The 17448-nt window shown below is 34.8% G+C and overlaps 3 protein-coding genes and 1 long non-coding RNA gene across 5 annotated transcripts; 1 reads left to right on the top strand and 3 right to left on the bottom strand.

The window, feature by feature from the left end:
- Positions 1 to 618: 618 nt before the first annotated feature.
- SGR9 (RING/U-box superfamily protein) lies at positions 619 to 1810 on the bottom strand. Its single transcript, XM_079006627.1, has one exon. It carries the CDS (start codon positions 1555 to 1557, stop codon positions 718 to 720), a length of 840 nt encoding a protein of 279 aa, XP_078862753.1. The 5' UTR covers positions 1558 to 1810; the 3' UTR covers positions 619 to 717.
- A 1428-nt stretch (positions 1811 to 3238) lies between these two features.
- LOC145058040 (Pentatricopeptide repeat (PPR) superfamily protein) lies at positions 3239 to 6125 on the bottom strand. The gene is made up of 3 exons (XM_079005959.1): positions 6054 to 6125; positions 5863 to 5929; positions 3239 to 5302 (listed from the first exon to the last, which is right to left on the bottom strand). The coding sequence occupies exon 3, from the start codon at positions 5271 to 5273 to the stop codon at positions 3285 to 3287; it is 1989 nt and encodes a 662-aa protein (XP_078862085.1). The 5' UTR covers positions 5274 to 5302; positions 5863 to 5929; positions 6054 to 6125; the 3' UTR covers positions 3239 to 3284.
- Positions 6126 to 8730: 2605 nt separating this feature from the next.
- LOC145058355 (uncharacterized) lies at positions 8731 to 10536 on the bottom strand. Of its 2 annotated transcripts, none has more exons than XR_013686351.1 (3): positions 10110 to 10536; positions 9662 to 10000; positions 8731 to 9420 (listed from the first exon to the last, which is right to left on the bottom strand). It is a non-coding gene; the product is annotated as an uncharacterized LOC145058355 (long non-coding RNA). The 2 variants fall into 2 exon arrangements; XR_013686350.1 differs by having other exon boundaries at positions 8736 to 9420; positions 9662 to 9825.
- Positions 10537 to 13647: 3111 nt separating this feature from the next.
- Positions 13648 to 14889, top strand: LOC145058227 (uncharacterized). The gene is made up of 2 exons (XM_079006137.1): positions 13648 to 13783; positions 13889 to 14889. The coding sequence occupies exons 1-2, from the start codon at positions 13696 to 13698 to the stop codon at positions 14674 to 14676; spliced, it is 876 nt and encodes a 291-aa protein (XP_078862263.1). The 5' UTR covers positions 13648 to 13695; the 3' UTR covers positions 14677 to 14889.
- The last annotated feature ends 2559 nt before the right edge of the window (positions 14890 to 17448 follow it).

Consider the following 17448-nt stretch of genomic DNA (forward strand, 5'->3'; position numbering starts at 1 on the left):
AAGATATGTCAACATTTTAGTGTGACCACGTAGACTATGTTCTGGTTTTGTGTACGATTTTTTAAGCATAACGTACAATTTGCTAAACACATCATTGTATTTAATATAAGATGTAACATTCCAATCAACATACTCGATCACCATTGTGCATTAAAATATCTACAAGTACCACATATATGTTGATAATGATATTCAATCTTCACCCATCCCCTACCCTTTAAATTATACAAAATTTGTGGATATTAAAGAATAATAAGACCCTTCTTAGAATGTTGTTTTTCTCTTTTTCCATATTAATTTTAATTTGACGTCGGCATGGATAAAATCTTATCTATATAAAGTTTCCTTAAATATTTCACAAAAAAAAAAAAGTCAGATGACAATTTTATCCTTAAATTTTAATTGTTTTCACACAATACTAACAGTCTAACACCGATCATCAATTTTAACGTTAAGAAGAAAAATATGGTTGACGTCTTAATACATGTTTTTTTGACTTAATCTATTAAGTCAACATGTCCATATTAAATAGAAAGAAAAGTAAGAAACACCGATTACTGTTGTTCCGACTAAATACTTAACTCATTAAGCTCTTAAATATTAAAAAAAAACAAGCAATTAACAAAATCAACGAGTAGTATTATGCTTAACATGCAACACATTGTTAGATGTCCAAGGAAGAAAAATTATAATTCTTAATTTTCATATAAAAAAAATCTAATAATAACCATCACTTATTTTCACAAGAACCGCCCACTGCCGCTTAAGCTCGCCGTATACATCATCAGTCGGCAGCTGATGGCGGCAGCAAGGACACGTGTTCCTCTTAATCAACCATGGCAATATACACATCCAATGAAACCGATGTTCACAAGGCAATTCACACACATCTCTCCCTTCCCTCATCTCTTCTTTACACACAACACACTCTTTTCCTCCTTGCTCCACCTCCACCGACGGCAGTGCCACCACCGCCGCCACAGACGCCGCCACCTCTCTCCCTTCCTTCCCATCTCCACCACCACCCATCACCTCCACAAACTTCCGGCACCTTGTCACCACTTCAACATATTTCCTCAACGTTTCACTGTCGGAGAACCCAATGCCGGAGAGAGTCAACATGGTGGTGGAGACATAACCGGAAAGCGACTCCCGCCACTTTTCCGGCGACAATGTCTTGAGTGATTCCGGATCATGTTGATGGAGTTCACATAGAAGGAGTAACAGGAGAACAGAGTCAAGGTCACGGTGGTTGACGTTGACCATGGTGGTGTTGTTTGGTGGTGATCCGGGGGTTTTGGGGTGGAGGAAGTGGGAGAGGTGGGAGAGGATTGATAAGAGGTGGCGGGCAATGAGGAGGGATTTTTGGTTGAGGGAGAGGGTGTGGAGGTGGTGAAGGGAGAGGGAGAAGAGGGTGTGGGAGGAGAGGAGGGAGGAGAGACGGCGGTGGTGGAGGTGGAAGAGGGCGGAGATGGTGGTGGTCAGGGAGGAGATTTGTGGCGGCGTGAGGGTGGAGAGTGCTGCCATGATTGTACTTCCGGTGGTCTTCTCTTCCATTACGGGATCATGTGCCAAAAGAAGAAAAAGAGATAAGGGGTTTTATTCAAGTAGTTACGTGTGTGGGGAAGAGTGTTTGTTAAATTTATGGTGGGCTCTAATTGATTAGTTCTATAAAAAAAAATCTAGAATTTTAGTGAATTAGGATCATTTGTTGTCTTGCATTACAAACTTGTGTTCTACGCATTAAAACATGTACTATACTACCTTGTTTTTTAGAGCAACTAATGTAAGTATATGTAATGATCTGTCATTGGATACCATTTTTTGCATTAAAAGTAAGGTTTCATTATTTATGAAAAGTAAAAGAGGTGAAATAATAATATGTACTGATATAGACATATAGTACACCAATATGCTTTTGAGAATGTAGTGGGAGTATTTTAATGAGTTTTGCGTGTTAAGTGATCCTATATGTGGTCATAAATTCATAAATTTACTCCATGTTCATGTGAAAGTTTTGCATGAAACTGTTAAAACGAAATTTTGATTTATGTGTATGAAATGTTATTCTTGGAGGAATTTTCGAATGTCGTATAAAATCATTAATTGAACGATCACATAAAGGTAATTATGTGCTCGAGATGTGAAGTCGTGAGATTTGAATAGTTTTAACATTGGAACGATTTCTTATTGAAGTTTTTTTCTAAAAAATAGATTAAATTATATTTTTTGTCCCTGAATATAGTTGGTTTACTCAGTTTTGGTGCTAAAAGGTTTTTTTTTTTTTTTTTTGATCTTTATTTGAGGTTTTGTAACTTTTGATCTCCATTCCAAATAAAATGACGATTTTTTGCACCAAAATTGAAAACTATCAGCTATAGCAATAAATAGTGACCAAAACCGTTACAAGAATCTCAAATAAAGACCAAAATTACAAAACAAAAAAACAAAAATGGGATTCAATTTGCAAAAATCAGCAATACTCAGGACCAAATTTGTAATTTACTCTATAGTTAATTATCCAAATGAATATAACAATGTAATTCTTTTAGATATACTACATACATTGATACATATATGTTTGTGTGTGTGTGTAAAGGAGGAGGACTTTTGAGAGTGTGAAGTGATGGAGTAAAATGGAAGGGAGTGGCTGGAAATGTTGGAATTTTGTCGACAAGTGTGTGTCTAAAAGTAGCATGTTTGGCAATTGGCAATGTATGTTCTTTTCATTCTCTTATTTTACTAATAAAACAATCACAAGTGAATAAAATACAATTTGGCCCATGCATACATCCTATTGTCCCTACATTAAAAGCATTAATAATGGATAAATGTTGTAAACTAGTGACAACTTATATGGGAATATGTGTGATTGTTATTTGAAAAATTACTAAATTACGCATCGGTATTTGCAGCCTACACATCCCAAAAAATCATGTTGGATTCTAAATTTTAATAAATCAATAATTACAACTAAATGTAAGAAATAACAATGCATTTTTTATTTTATTTTTCCTTTGTTATAACGTTGTACATTTATTTTTTCTTGCTTTTCAAATAATTTTTATAGCAATAAGTAACCTCTTGATAATGATTTGAATTATGATGACATGTCACTTTCCACATACAACTTAACTCCATAAGGTAACACAATATATATATATATATATATATATATATATATATATATATATATATATATATATATATATATATATATATATATATATAGCAAAAATATGAAAACTTCACCTCTATACTATGATCGAATGATTTAATTCCAATCAACAACCACCTTCCTCATAAAAATCTTCACTTACACCACCATACTTATCTTCTCTCATCAAGTTAAATAATCCATCCAAAATCGCAAATATTTCATCACTTCTTTCATTTGATAAATCTTTAGCTATAAAACTTTGCATGCCACATGGCGTTTCTATCCAACTACAACCCGCAATCTTTTTCAACCCAAATTTATTCAACATCACCCTAACATTTTCAGCCTCTTCAAATCTCCCAGCTTGCGAATATAAATTTGCCATTATTACATAATTTCCAGTATTTTCAGGCTCAATTTCAAACAAATAATCAAAAGCAAGTTTCCCAATTTCGACATCACCACAAACCGAAGCCCCATGAAGCAATGCACCCCAAACTTTTTCACTACCTTCAAAAGGCATTTTCTTTATAAACTCCACAGCTTCATGTAGCTTCAAAGCCCTAGTTAAAACACCTACCATACATGCATAATGCTCCATGGATGGATGAATATTGTATTTAGGTAACATGCTTTCAAATACCCTAAAAGCTTCATTTACATATCCAGAATGAGCACAAGCTGATAATACAGATGTGAATGTCACAGGATCTGGATATATGCCTTCTTTTATCATTTGATTGAATAGATCAAGTGTTGAGTTTACATCTCCATGTGATGAATATGCTGAGATTATTGATGTCCAGATGATGACACTTCTCTTTTCTGATTGGTTAAAAGCTATATGGGCCCCATTGAGAAAACCTAATTTAGCATAGGTGTCGATAATCCCTGTTGCTACATAGATGTTTGTGTCATAACTTTTTCTGATTGCGTATGCATGTGTTTCTTTTGATCCTTTTAGATTTGATAAATGTGAAAGTGTAGGAAAAATGTTTGAGAGTGTTACAGTGTTTGGTTTGAATCTGTTTTCTTGCATCTCATGGAGTAAATCGATTACCTTTTCATACTGATTGTTCTGAAAATGACCTGAGATTACAGCATTCCATGTACTCAAACCTGGTGTTTTCATTTCCATGAAAAGCTTCATGGCTTTGTCCACAAAACCATGTAGCATGTACCCTGATATTATAGAGCCATAGCTAATCTCATCTTTCTCAGACATTTCATCGAACAGTTGGTGAGCGTAGTCCAAACTGCCACATTTGGCGTACATTGTGATGAACGCATTGCAAACTGGAAGATCTGTTTGAATTTGATTGTCTATCACAAATTTATGAACTTTCATACCTAAATTTAGATCGTTCGACTGTGCACATGCTTGGAGGATGCTGATTACTGTGAACTCATTTGGTGTTATGTCTTCCAAGCTTAAAATCTTTGAATATAATTCTTTGCATTTTTCGTAGAATCCTCCTTGTGAATACCCTGCCATCATTGAATTCCAGGAGACGAGATCTTTATCAGGTGCAAGATCAAACAAAGTTCTTGCTGTATCAATCTCATCACACCTACAGTAGAAAGTTATCAAAGCATTTACCACAAAGATATCGGAATCTAACCCGTTCCGGATGATATAACAGTGAAATGTTTTAGCGAAGCTTGATTCATAACCCAACGAGGACAAAGCTTTTAACACACATGTAACAGTGTAATTATCTGGTTTTACAGACATCGAAGAGGCAGATAAGAAACTCCGGAAAAGCTTCAGTGTATCTGGGTGCTTGTTGTTCATTGAGTAGCCCATGAGCAATGCGTTCCAAGAGAAAGTGTTCTTGTTGAGAATTTGGTCGAACACCTTGTGGGCTTCGAAAAGGTTGTTGGTTTTAGAGTAAAAAGTGATGAGTTTTGAAGCCAAGAAGTTGTCGAGGGTGACGGAGGAGAGAATGAGTTTGCCATGGAGGAGCTTAGCTTGGCGGATGAGACGGTGGTTGGTGCAGTGTTGGATGAGGCGGCCGTATGCGGCGTAGTTGAGTCCATTCGGGAGGTGGTGGTGAATGGTTTGCGCAGTGGCAGGTGGAATTTGAATTTGCAGAAATTTGGTGAATCTCATTAGTTTGGGCCTATGCTCCCATCAAGTTTCTGAAAATATAACGATGAAAAATAATGAAATTTAAAATCACAAGTTCACAGCTTTAACTGAAAACTTAGAGAAAGTAAAAGAATATATGAGTCCTTACTATTTTCGTGCAGTTTAATCCAAAGTTATAAACAATGGGAGCTGATCCGTACACAACAATTTTTCTTCATACACAACAATTGGTGCTTTAAAATGTTGTATTGTACAACTATATAATGCATGAATTGTTGTGTATGGCAAAAAACTGTTGTATACGAATCACTAATTGATACAGATTATTAGTTTTAACACCTAGACCCGTCTTGATAGTTGATACTGCTAATTAGAAGAGTAATGTTAAGTCGTGGTAAACTATTTTATTCTTATTTTGACCTTCATTTTTTTCTTTATCTTTTTATTAGAACTGTTTTTTTTAAATATTTTCTCATTACGCGTCTAAAATGATTGTGCACGACCACATAAGATAGTCGTCCACCACCACAACCAACTAAAAATGTCAACACCACCACCACCGCATTCAAATATCTATCTTAAAATCAAAAACCAAATTGAAATTACTAACCAAATCGAACATCTGGACATTGAAACCCACTTTTGGCTAAGTAATGTTCCACCAGTTCATCAGGAATCTGTACAAAAGAAGAAGAAGAAGAAGAAGAAGAAGAAGAAGAAGAAGAAGAAGATAAGACTATTTTGATAAAGAATTGCTAATAAGTGTAGAGGGAAAACCAAGTATATTTTCAGAAATGTTACAGTTGGGGTGTAGTCTGTTAAAGAGGCAAGAAAATCTGTGAGGGCAGTTTCGTCATCGTGTTTAGCTTCATTTGATTGTTGGTTGTGATTCATATTTCTTATCAATCTTTTTTTAATCTGCAAGAAGTCAAGAACAGAAGATTAGTTTGAGTAATGGTTTATTGAGATTGTTTTTCAATAAGGACGTTAGACTTCTGATTCAAATAAGTGGTAATCATGGAGTATTATTACATTTGACATAAGATGCAGTAGTATATTCTTTATAGAAAAGTATTAACAGCCCGTTTTAGGACGATGATCAGATGATTTGCAATTCTTAGGTCTCTAGCAAAAAGATTTTTATAATCACAATCTTCAGTTCAAGTCAGCTGAATTATACTGCGAAGCACAAATCAAAAGTGATTTCGGTAATTTCGCAACACAAAGGATGCCAATTTTGCATTTGTAAAGTACTAGGTTCCATATTCACCTTTAGGTTTAGAACATTCAAATTCGAAATTAACGCTGAGTAACAAGTAACGCAATTATGAAATTGAAACAATGAATAAACATCATTACAAATTCAACGGTTGAAGAGATGATAACACTAATAAATACAACAAATATTGAACAGATCAGCGAGGTAAAGTTTCAAAGAGGGGGATATAAGAACTTAGAGATTTACTTGCACTCGGAATAGAAGGTAATGGCGATGAGCTCAAGAGGAGAGTGAAACGCCGAGCAATTAACAGCGGTCGTCGATACCCCAATCAATCAGACACGACTAGGGTTCCGGTTAGACGAGACGATGAGACTTGAGAGTGATGATCATCTTCGTTTTCACATATAACGTCCTTCAATGTTTTAAATTTATAAAATAGCCACGTATCTATGAAGTTATTCAATATTTGCATATAACTTTGGGTTCTTTTTAACGGTACAGTTTTTTTCTATTTAAACCAAAAGTTTTACCTTTTCCCTAAAAAGACCATATTTTTTGAGAATGCTTGTTATTTAGGAGGTATAAACGGTTGACAGGGCCGGTTCATTGGTTTTTGATACCTGAGGCGAGATAAAAATTCCATACCCTTATATATGTACGGTACAATAGACAATGTGAACACAAAAAATTTATAAAAATAAAAAATATAGTAAACTTCATATTCAAACAAAGAATACAAACAAAAACAAAATCAGCTAAAAACAACATTTCAAGTACACCTAAAAGTATTAGAATCAGTTGGTTTTTCTTTGTCAACATATTTATTATTTTCAAAATCATTGGGAATATTAGCCAAATAATTTGAAATGCGAGATATATTTTTAAAATTATTAACTAGATGATTAGAACTATTTTCAATTACATTTTGACTTCTACACATATTTATTCAAAGAGCCTTGTAAACCTGGTCACAGAAACAACACAAAAGTTTAGAAAGGAACTCCATAAGATTAGATTAACATATTTCAAACTCAACAAACTAGATAAACATATAACGAACTCAACAAAAATCAAACCTAAATAAACAACTTTTGAAATCTAATAGAAAATAATCGAGTTTGGTCATTCACTTGTAATCATGCCGTGTACTTTAACAACCAACAAGAAACGATACAATTCCTGGAAAAAGACGAACATAAATGAAAATTTAGAATGAGAAAAAAGGAAATCGAAAGAGGACGAGGAGAAATCGAACTCAATCACTCACCATGTCACCCAAATCAGAAAACAAAAACCACGAAACTCTTCAGACTTTCGGTCTTTGTCAGTTACAAGGAAGATTATCAGCTATCGAATTCTAACTTGACAACAACAAATACCGAACACAAATCGGAATAGAGTGGAAAAAACGTAATCAGTCGATTAATATAGATAAAGTGCAGTAGGTTTAAAAGAGATTTAGAGAATATAGAATGAGAACGAAATAGAAATCATATTAGAAGAAAGAAAACACAATCAATCGATTATCGCTCATCGATCTAAACAACTTACGTTTTTCTAGATGTCGATACCGTATTGATTAGGTTTGGCGATTGCGTTTCTCAAGATGATAGAGCGCTAACGCTCTCTGGGTCTCTGTTGCATTCCAATGTCGATGTATCATATGATCATTACTGGATTAAATTATGGGCCAACGTCATATTATATATAGCATTACTTGTTGGGCTAAATTTATGCCCTCATTTTTTTGTTGCCCTGGGCCATAGCCCAACTCGCCCATGTATTGGGTCGGGCCTGACGGTTGACTAAGTTAATAGTCGGTATCAAGGTACGAAGTACGAACAGTATCCCATTATTATACATGCGTTTCTTTTTTTCTTTTTTTCACTACGTATCGGTTCTCCTTCCATTTGTCTAGGTACGTTTCAAGATACCCAAGTACATATGCAAAATTAGGGCTTTTCTTCACCATTTCTATTGACATAGTCAACTGATTATATCTTATAAATAACAAGGATCCTAAAAAAATATGATCTTTTTAGTAAAAAAGTAAAACTTTTTGTTTAAATAGAAAAATATAAGGTCTATTTTGGGAAAAAAAAACCCCTCAAAATTAGAACTAAAAAACATCGCCTCAAAAAATCCTCTTATTTAATAGTGCGGTTTTAAAACCACCCTAAAAAATACAAATTGTTTCTTCAATAAAAACAAATTACAACCGCATCATTAAATTAGAACCGCTCCTTTAAATACATAAAGAACCGCAATTTTAAATAAACAAATAACCCCACCTAAAAAGTACTGGAACATTACCAAGATAAACTATTGAAAGATCTAAAAGTTTTTTCAACCGTTAACATAAACCCCTTTAAAATAGAGTACAGAAACAAAACAAAAATCAACCCATGAATCTTAAAAGATATAATGTCATAATACATGCAGTGAGTGCGATTCAATGTATTTAACTGCATTAAATTCTAGAAAACAAATAAAGATATAATCATTTGAGCTCTAACTCCTTGCAACTCTTGTAGTCTTGTTCCAGTGGGGTGAGTTTAATTTAGCTTGATTCTAGCTGTTGAACATTAAGCCTGTAAAAGGAACACAAAACGATACATGGAAATTCATGGAATTAATTTATATTATCAAGGTATAACAAACATTTGTGAAACGGAACCGAACCGAACCAGAACAGATTAGTGGTATTCGGTCAAGTTCCCGAATCTCCCAATCCATCATTTTCATTTTCGGTTCTGGTTCAATTCGGGCAGGTTTCAGAACGGTTTACATCCCTATGTCAAAACTATTCTCTTTTTCATAAGACCAAAGGCAGAGAGATTAGACACAACCTGGAGGCAGTGAGCTTGGACACAAATTATTCTCCCAATCCTTCGTCTGTTCAAAAGATACAAATTGCCCTCCTCATCCTCATCAAAAGTAGTAAATCTGCTGCCAAAAGATTTTGTTGAATACAAGTTTGTAGAGCTATTATTGCTTCTTTTCTAACTTTCTCATCATTTTATCTATTTTCAAATTGATATAGTGACTACACATCATACTATTAAATCATAAAAAAGAACCATTTGCTAGATTTCCAAAACTTTGATTTCACTAGTGTTTGCAAATTACATTTTAACTTTATAGATGATAAACGAATATAACCTAAGAAAGTAACTCAATTGCAAACCTTAAGGATTGAAACATCCAGATGTTGTGATAGTTTCCATCTCTTTTGACTTTTCTCCATTCATGGTGTTTTGACTTTTCTTCATTCATGGCGTCTTTAATTGAACCTCTGATTGTACAAAGATGAGAATTCTACCCACCTGTTGTCACAACATCTTGTGGAACCTTACATAAAAAGGGGAGTTGTTTTAGTGGAAAGGCATCAGGAGACGTAGAAGGCCAAAGCTAACAGAGGTTAGCTGCTTGTTGTTGTTCGGAGATGCCATAGGCATTTAAAAAAACATGTAGAGTGCATTCGATAAACCCTAACACCCTATCTCAGTTTTACCTGTTTCAATTTCTACCAACATTGATCAATTAGATCTTGCGAAGCAATCACATCGACACAATCATACACTACATACAATACATATAATTAAAGGACAGAAAAAAGGCTTTTTATTACTTACCGTTCTTTGAAGCACTTAAACACAATAATTTTGGACTTGATGAAAATTCATCATTCGAAGGGGTTGTTGCGCCGGAGTGGAGGCTACCTTACTGCGCGCGGTATAGAAATCGATGAGTTCGCCGATGTAGTATGCTGGAAAGAGAAGAAAGCCTACTGGGGAAGGGTCTTTGAGGCGTGTATATGACGAACAAAGGAGGAATTAGCAAAGAAACGAAAGATCAAAACATTTTACTATTTAAGAATAGAAAATCAGAAAAATCGACGTAGGGTTTTTAGATTTCGATCAGGATCTGATGTGTCTTTGCCGTCGGCCCTTTGGGTGAGAGATTAAGAACAAAATATTGGAAGGAAAAGACATGAGCGGGGAATGAAAAAATTGGAAGGGGGAAATACCACCAAGAACAAAATATTAGGAGGGAGCTGAATCTTTAGACTTTAATACTGCACTTTTGAAGTAAACCGCGCTAATAAATGGTTTTTAATGCATTTTTATAGAAACCGCATCAATAAATATATTTGATGGTGCGATTTTATAGTTTATAATGTGAAAACAGTTTAATGATGCGGTTTTATGCTTTCACCGTCTTAAAAAAAAAGAGTAAATTGCAAAAATGGTCCCTGTGGTATGCAAAATTTTGGGGTTTTAGTCCAAACCACGAGTTTTTTGGAACCATAGTCCTTTTGGAGTGGTTTCTATGTGGTTTTGGTCCCTGGACTTAACTCCCGTTAAGTTGGAACTGTTAAGCCCCCTCACGTGCCTCACACGTGAGGGTAATTTCGTCATTTCATGTCAGGGACCATTTTTGCATAAACGGTTTTTTGGATTAATTGACATTTACCCCTCATTTACTTTCTCCAACACTCGTCAACTCCCCAACTCCCTCCTTCTTGCTTCTGCTCCATTGAACCTGCAAAAAACCCTCGTTGCTTATCTAAACAAGATAATCGACACTACACATATAAGGGCATACGTTTAATAGGAAATGGTGTTCGTAATGTGGCATATCAGACCAAAACACAAAGTTGTTGATGTATCAACTGTATATGGTAAGCTGCTCTGTTTTCTTTAACTTTTATACTTTGCATTTTCTTATTGATTTAGAACAAAAAAATGCAAAATTTTAACTTTGTTAATATGTATAATTTTGATTTTTAGCTGGTGCACCCACATGGTTTAGTATTAAGCTTCATCACGGTGGGAAATTTACTAAATTACCTGATATAAAGTACATTGGAGGTGAAGTGCGTTATGTTGATTATGTGGACATTGATGAGTTTTCTGTGCATGAACTTGATGCCATAATGCTTGACCTAGGTTACCCAGACCCACGGAATTCTGAATTCGCTGATGAATCCCCAATTATATACTACCATTTTAGGATACCCAATGGTGACTTTCAATTTGGTCTTAGAGCTTTAGGGAATGATCAGGATGTGATCAACCTTTCTAAATATATTGCACATAACAAGCTGATTGAGGTGTACACAGAGCATGGAAAGACAAATTTATTGACTTACTTCATGTCACCAAATGCAAAGGGTAAAGTTGTCATTGAGGAATTACCAGAAAATGATGATCAAGGGGCTGAAGTTGAGGGTCAAGTTCATGCAGATTCTTCAATGAAAAATGTGAACCATGGTAATGGTGAGCCTATTGGTGAGTTCATGTCTCTGATTCTTTTTGGGAGTAAGAATGATAGTTTCTCACCAGAGTATAGAAGGGGTAGGGTTGGGAATTCCAAAATAGGTGAAAGTTCTTGTAGCAATAGGCTTAATTTAGATTATATTGATGAGGTTGTTCACATTTCAAAGGAAAAGAATGATGATCTGGATGGTTCAACTAATGTTCAGGAGGCAGCAACTTGTGTTCATATTGATGAGATGGATGGTGTTAGGGAGGCTGCAAATGTTGTTCAAGAGGCATCAACTTTTGATGAAGAAGGCTACAACACCCCCCCTGTTAATAATGCTGATGAACAATTGAATGAGTTATTTGATAACCTTATGGAAAATTTGATTGGGAGTGATGATGATAATGCAGAGTATGAAGGGGATGGAGAATCTGAAGAGGGTAATCAAGAGTATGAAGAGGATGATGAATCTCAAGAAAGTGATCCAAATTTTGAAGAGTATGATGAATCTGAAAATAGTGATCCAGAGTATGAAGAAGATGAGAGACAAATAGAAGATGAAGATCATATGGATGACATAATGGATGTTGACAACAATATACAGGATGTGGATGTGGACATGGGAGATTTCACTCTCAATGTTGAAAGTCATGTGGAAGGTGGGCATGAACCTGAAGATATGGAAGTGATTAACAATGAGGAATTTGAATCTTTGGATGAAGGATCCGACCAAGACAGAGAGAGAAGAGCTCTTATCAAGAATTTGAGAAAAGAAAAAAGGTGCAGTCTTGGGGTAGTACATAAACAATCTTTTTCAGTTGGAGATAAATTTAATAGTAAAAAAGAATTAAAGGAGGCAATTGATTTGCATGCACTAGAATCAAGAAGGAATCTTTTCTTTAAAAAAAATGACAATGTAAGGCTTAGGGCACAGTGTAGAGGTGTTGTACCTGTCACCAATAAAGGCCAAGTGGGTAGTCAAGCTACCACTTCAAAAAGAAAGGGTAAAGAATTAAAGACACAAAAAGTAACATGTGGTTGGTACATTCATGCATCTAGGTCAAATCCTGAATCCGACTGGTTTATAAGGACCTTAAACCAAACTCACACATGTTTGCAAACACGGAAACTCAGGGCTTGTACCGCTTCTTTAATCAGCAAGAAAATCTTTGATCAAGTTGAGGCGAATCCAGATATACCTTTGAGAGCCATACAAGATCACTTTCAAAAGACCTACCAAGTGGGTGTTAGTATGGACAAGGTGTTCAGGGCAAAGGATAAGGCAAGAAAGCATATAACTGGTGACTACACAAAGCAGTATGAACTGTTGAGGGACTATGTTCTCGAACTTCAAGCCACCAACCCAGACACCACAGTGAAAATAGATGTATGTTCTGAGCCTAACCCTGATTCCCCAACTAGGCAGTTTAGAAGAATTTATGTGTGCTTGGGTCCACTGAAAAAAGGGTTCAAGGCATGCCTTAGGGACTTATTAGGTTTTGATGGTGCCTTCATGAAAGGACCATTCCCTGGGCAAGTCCTTTCAGCAGTTGGTCTTGATCCCAATAATGGAATTTACCCATTAGCATATGGGATTGTTGAGTCTGAAAACACAGAAAGCTGGAAATGGTTTTTAGATAACCTTGGGGATGACTTGGACCTTGGAAGAAACTCAAATTTTACTTTCATAAGTGACAGGCAAAAGGTAAAGTTGGAAGTAGTTTTTATACATTTGGTCATTTAAAGTGTGGTTGTAAGTTAATTCTAATGATTGACAATTAATTTTTGCAGGGTTTACATACTGCAGTTGAGCAAATTTTTCCCAATGCTGAGCATAGATATTGTATCAGACATATTCATGACAATATGAGGAAAAGATGGAGGCAAACAGAGTACAGAGACCACTTATGGAGGTGTGCATCAGCTACCACCATTCCTGAGTTTGAACATTTGATGAAGGAGTTTAGTCAGTATGATAAGGAGGCATGTGAATGGTTGAAGCAAATTCCTCCTAAACATTGGGCAAGGAGTCATTTTTCAGGTAAATCTATATATTCCAATTTGATCCTTATGTCTTTCACTTAGTGAACTGTTTTACTTGTATGTGAATTGTATTAAATGTTTTTTAATGGTAATTTACACACAGGAAGAGCAGTTTCTGATGTGTTGATATCAAACATGTGTGAAGTGTTTAATGGGAAGATAGAGAAAGGAAGGGATAAACCTGTCATTGGATGTTTAGAATTCATAAGGGAGTATCTAATGAAGAGGATATGCAATGTCATGAAGGAAATGAAAAAGGCTAAAGGTCCACTAACACCCACAGCAACAGACATCCTAACTGCAAGAAAAACAATTGCTTCACAATACATTGCTAGGTGGAATGGGGGAGACAAGTATCAAGTCACAGGAGCTTTGCAGGATCAACATGTGGTTGATGTTAGGAACAAAACATGCACTTGCAGAAAATGGGAATTAATTGGAATTCCATGCAGACATGCAATTGCAACTCTGAATGAGATGAGTAAAGACCCAGAGGCTGACCTTGACATTTACAAATGGGTTCACAAGGTGTATTTTCTAGAGACATGGAAAAAGGCTTATTCTTTTAAGGTGGAGCCAATTAAGGGTAGATCCATGTGGCCCAAAAGTGAATGTCCCACAAAGCTAATCCCTCCTCCACATCGCACTCAGGTGGGAAGGCCTAAGAAAAAGAGAAGACAAAGTGAGGGTGAAAGGTTAAGCAAAAAGCAGAAGGCAAGTCAAGGTGATGGAGTGAATGCTGCACAAGAAGGAGGTTCCCAAAAACCAACAAATGATGGAGTGCAGAAGCTATCAAGGAAGCATATCAGTGTTACTTGTAGCAAATGCAAGAACAAGGGACACAACTCTAGGACATGTAAAGGGCAAGGTGGGAATCAATCCAAGAAGTAATGTGTCATGCATGCATGGAGTTTTTTGTGATTTTGGTTGGTTATGAAAACTTGGTTGTTATATTTACAATATTTTGTTGAAAATTTTTGGTTGGTTGTTATGAAAACTTGGTTGTTATCTTAGGTATGGTAATGTGTCCCTTTTGGTAATGTTTAGAATCTTTGGTTGTTATGTTTAGAAACTTTGGTTGTTATATTACAAATCTTAATGAAATATGCATTTTGGTTATGTACAATTGGTTCTAAATATATATATTTTGGTAACACATTCATACCATTTCTATTCATATGTTAATTCTTATACATTCATACCATTTTGGTAAAACATTCATTACACTTGCATCATAAAATTGTACATATATCATTATCATCATAAGTCACTACAAACTTGATCACATAAAATTACAAAAAAATGACCAAAACACCCTTCAGAGTATACCCCTACACAAACCAAATATAAAAGAATACAATCACAAAGAAAAACCAACTTCCAAACATGTACATTTTCAGCTTCAAATTATCATCCTTCAATGCTCTGACATTTGCCACCAAAATGTTGTTCTTGCATATCAGTCCATTGCATTGATCTTGTAGCATGTTCATACCTCTAACCAACTCATTGCACCGTTCCTGCACTGAATTCAAATTTCTTAGCAGACCAGGTATGATGGCTTTAGACCTAGCACACATTGGGGGATCAAGCCACCCAATAAACCCACAAACGGAATCATTCATAGGGCATGCAAAAAATCTCCTTCCTGGATTCAGAGGGGTCCAAGACGTTTTCACCACAACAACTTTTCCACAAAAACATAGCACCATTTTTGTTGTAGCAGAGCTCAAGAAGAAGAAGGGTAGAAGAAAAGAGACGTTGGGGAAGAAGATCGCAGGAAGTGGGGGTATTTAAAAGGAATTAATCCAAAAAACCGTTTATGCAAAAATGGTCCCTGACATGAAATGACGAAATTACCCTCACGTGTGAGGCACGTGAGGGGGCTTAACAGTTCCAACTTAACGGGAGTTAAGTCCAGGGACCAAAACCACATAGAAACCACTCCAAAAGGACTATGGTTCCAAAAAACTCGTGGTTTGGACTAAAACCCCAAAATTTTGCATACCACAGGGACCATTTTTGCAATTTACTCTAAAAAAAATGTCTATCGCACTATTAAATAGGTTTTGTACTAGTGAGTGTATTTAAATGTATAAAGCCTAAATATGGTATTCAACCTTCAATGGAGGATTATGATTGTATGATAAGTTTTTTGATCAAGGCTTCGAAGCTAGATGAAGTTGTGAATTTGATAGAGGAAATGCCTGTTGAGCCTACTGAAGAAATGTGGGATGCATTGTTTAAAGAGGCTTCAGATTTTGGTGATGTTGAAATTGGGAGATTTGCTTTTGAACATTTGATTAAATTTAATATTTTCGATACGGAACTTTATCAAAAAATGTTGAATTTATCGAGTGATGGTGATCTTATAAAGAGAATGACTGAATTGGGGATTGGGGTTAGTTGGGGGCCAGGTTGCAGGGGTTATAATGTGGATGGCGGATGGTCTTAAATTTTGTAAGATGTTAACCGTTTAATCCGTATTAGAGAGGTTTTTTTTTTGGCGAATTACAGAAACTAGCAGTGAATATTACTTTTTCATAACAATACAAACAATAAGATTTTAATTTACTAAATGTTTTTAGGGGTAGAGGGGGGTGTTTATATAATTAATTCTCCTCGTTTAATAATATTGCATCTTATTTCCGTAATTATATATATATTAATTACCAAAATTGGTATGTGTGAGGATTTACTATTCATTCCACGTAAGTAGATTTCATACTTTCAATTTTTTTTTTCATTTTCTACCTTTTACTTTTATTTGTTTTTATATATTGTACCCTTGCTAATTTTGATGTATTTTTTTTCATTTTCCACCCTTTACTTTTATTTGTTTTTTTATTTTATACCCCTAAACTAATTTTTATGTAACAACTTTTATCCTCAATTTTTTTTTTCATTTTCCAACCTTTACTTTTATTTGTTTTTATATTTTGTACCCCTAAACTAATTTTGATGTAACAATTTTTATCCTTATAATTTAAAATTTTATATATATTTATATTCTTTCTCCTTAATTAATTTTTATTTAACAGTTTTCAACCCTTATAATTTTAAAGTTAATTTATTAGTATTTTATACATTATAATTTTGTCACTTACTATATTTTAAAGTTACATTTTGGCCCCTTATATAATTTTTTAATAATCTTTTTTTTATTAATTTCTTAAAGATACACTTCAAGTCAATTGTTTGTATCCATGTTTTATTTTGATATTTTTGTGCTCCATTTTATATGATTTAATCGTCTTCGTTGTATATATGGTGTCAAACTGCGTTTTTTAATATACCGGAGCTTCCGCAGCAACGCGCGGATGGTCCAAACCCTAGTTATATTTTAAACTTCAAATCTTTTAAGTGTTTGACTAGTTAATTTATTTCTTTTAATGGGTGTGTAACAGGCAAGGGACCAAACTAATACAAAGCTTTGAAATAGTGCTCATGTCTCCAAATAATGAATCTCGTGGATTAAATCTTTTTTATTTTGGATTTGCGGGGACGATTTATGTAATTACTCCATTTTTTATAATGGGTTGTAAAAAAGAGTTAATTATAGGGATAATGACTTAAAAGGGTAATATATTCTTGGATTTGTACACATTTGGTCACTGAATCTATTTTTTGTTCACATTTACCCTTCAACTTGTTAAACTATAC

This window comes from Lactuca serriola, chromosome 6, assembly GCF_051521515.1.
Source record: "Lactuca serriola cultivar US96UC23 chromosome 6, Lser_US96UC23_V15, whole genome shotgun sequence".
Lineage (NCBI taxonomy): Eukaryota > Viridiplantae > Streptophyta > Magnoliopsida > Asterales > Asteraceae > Lactuca > Lactuca serriola.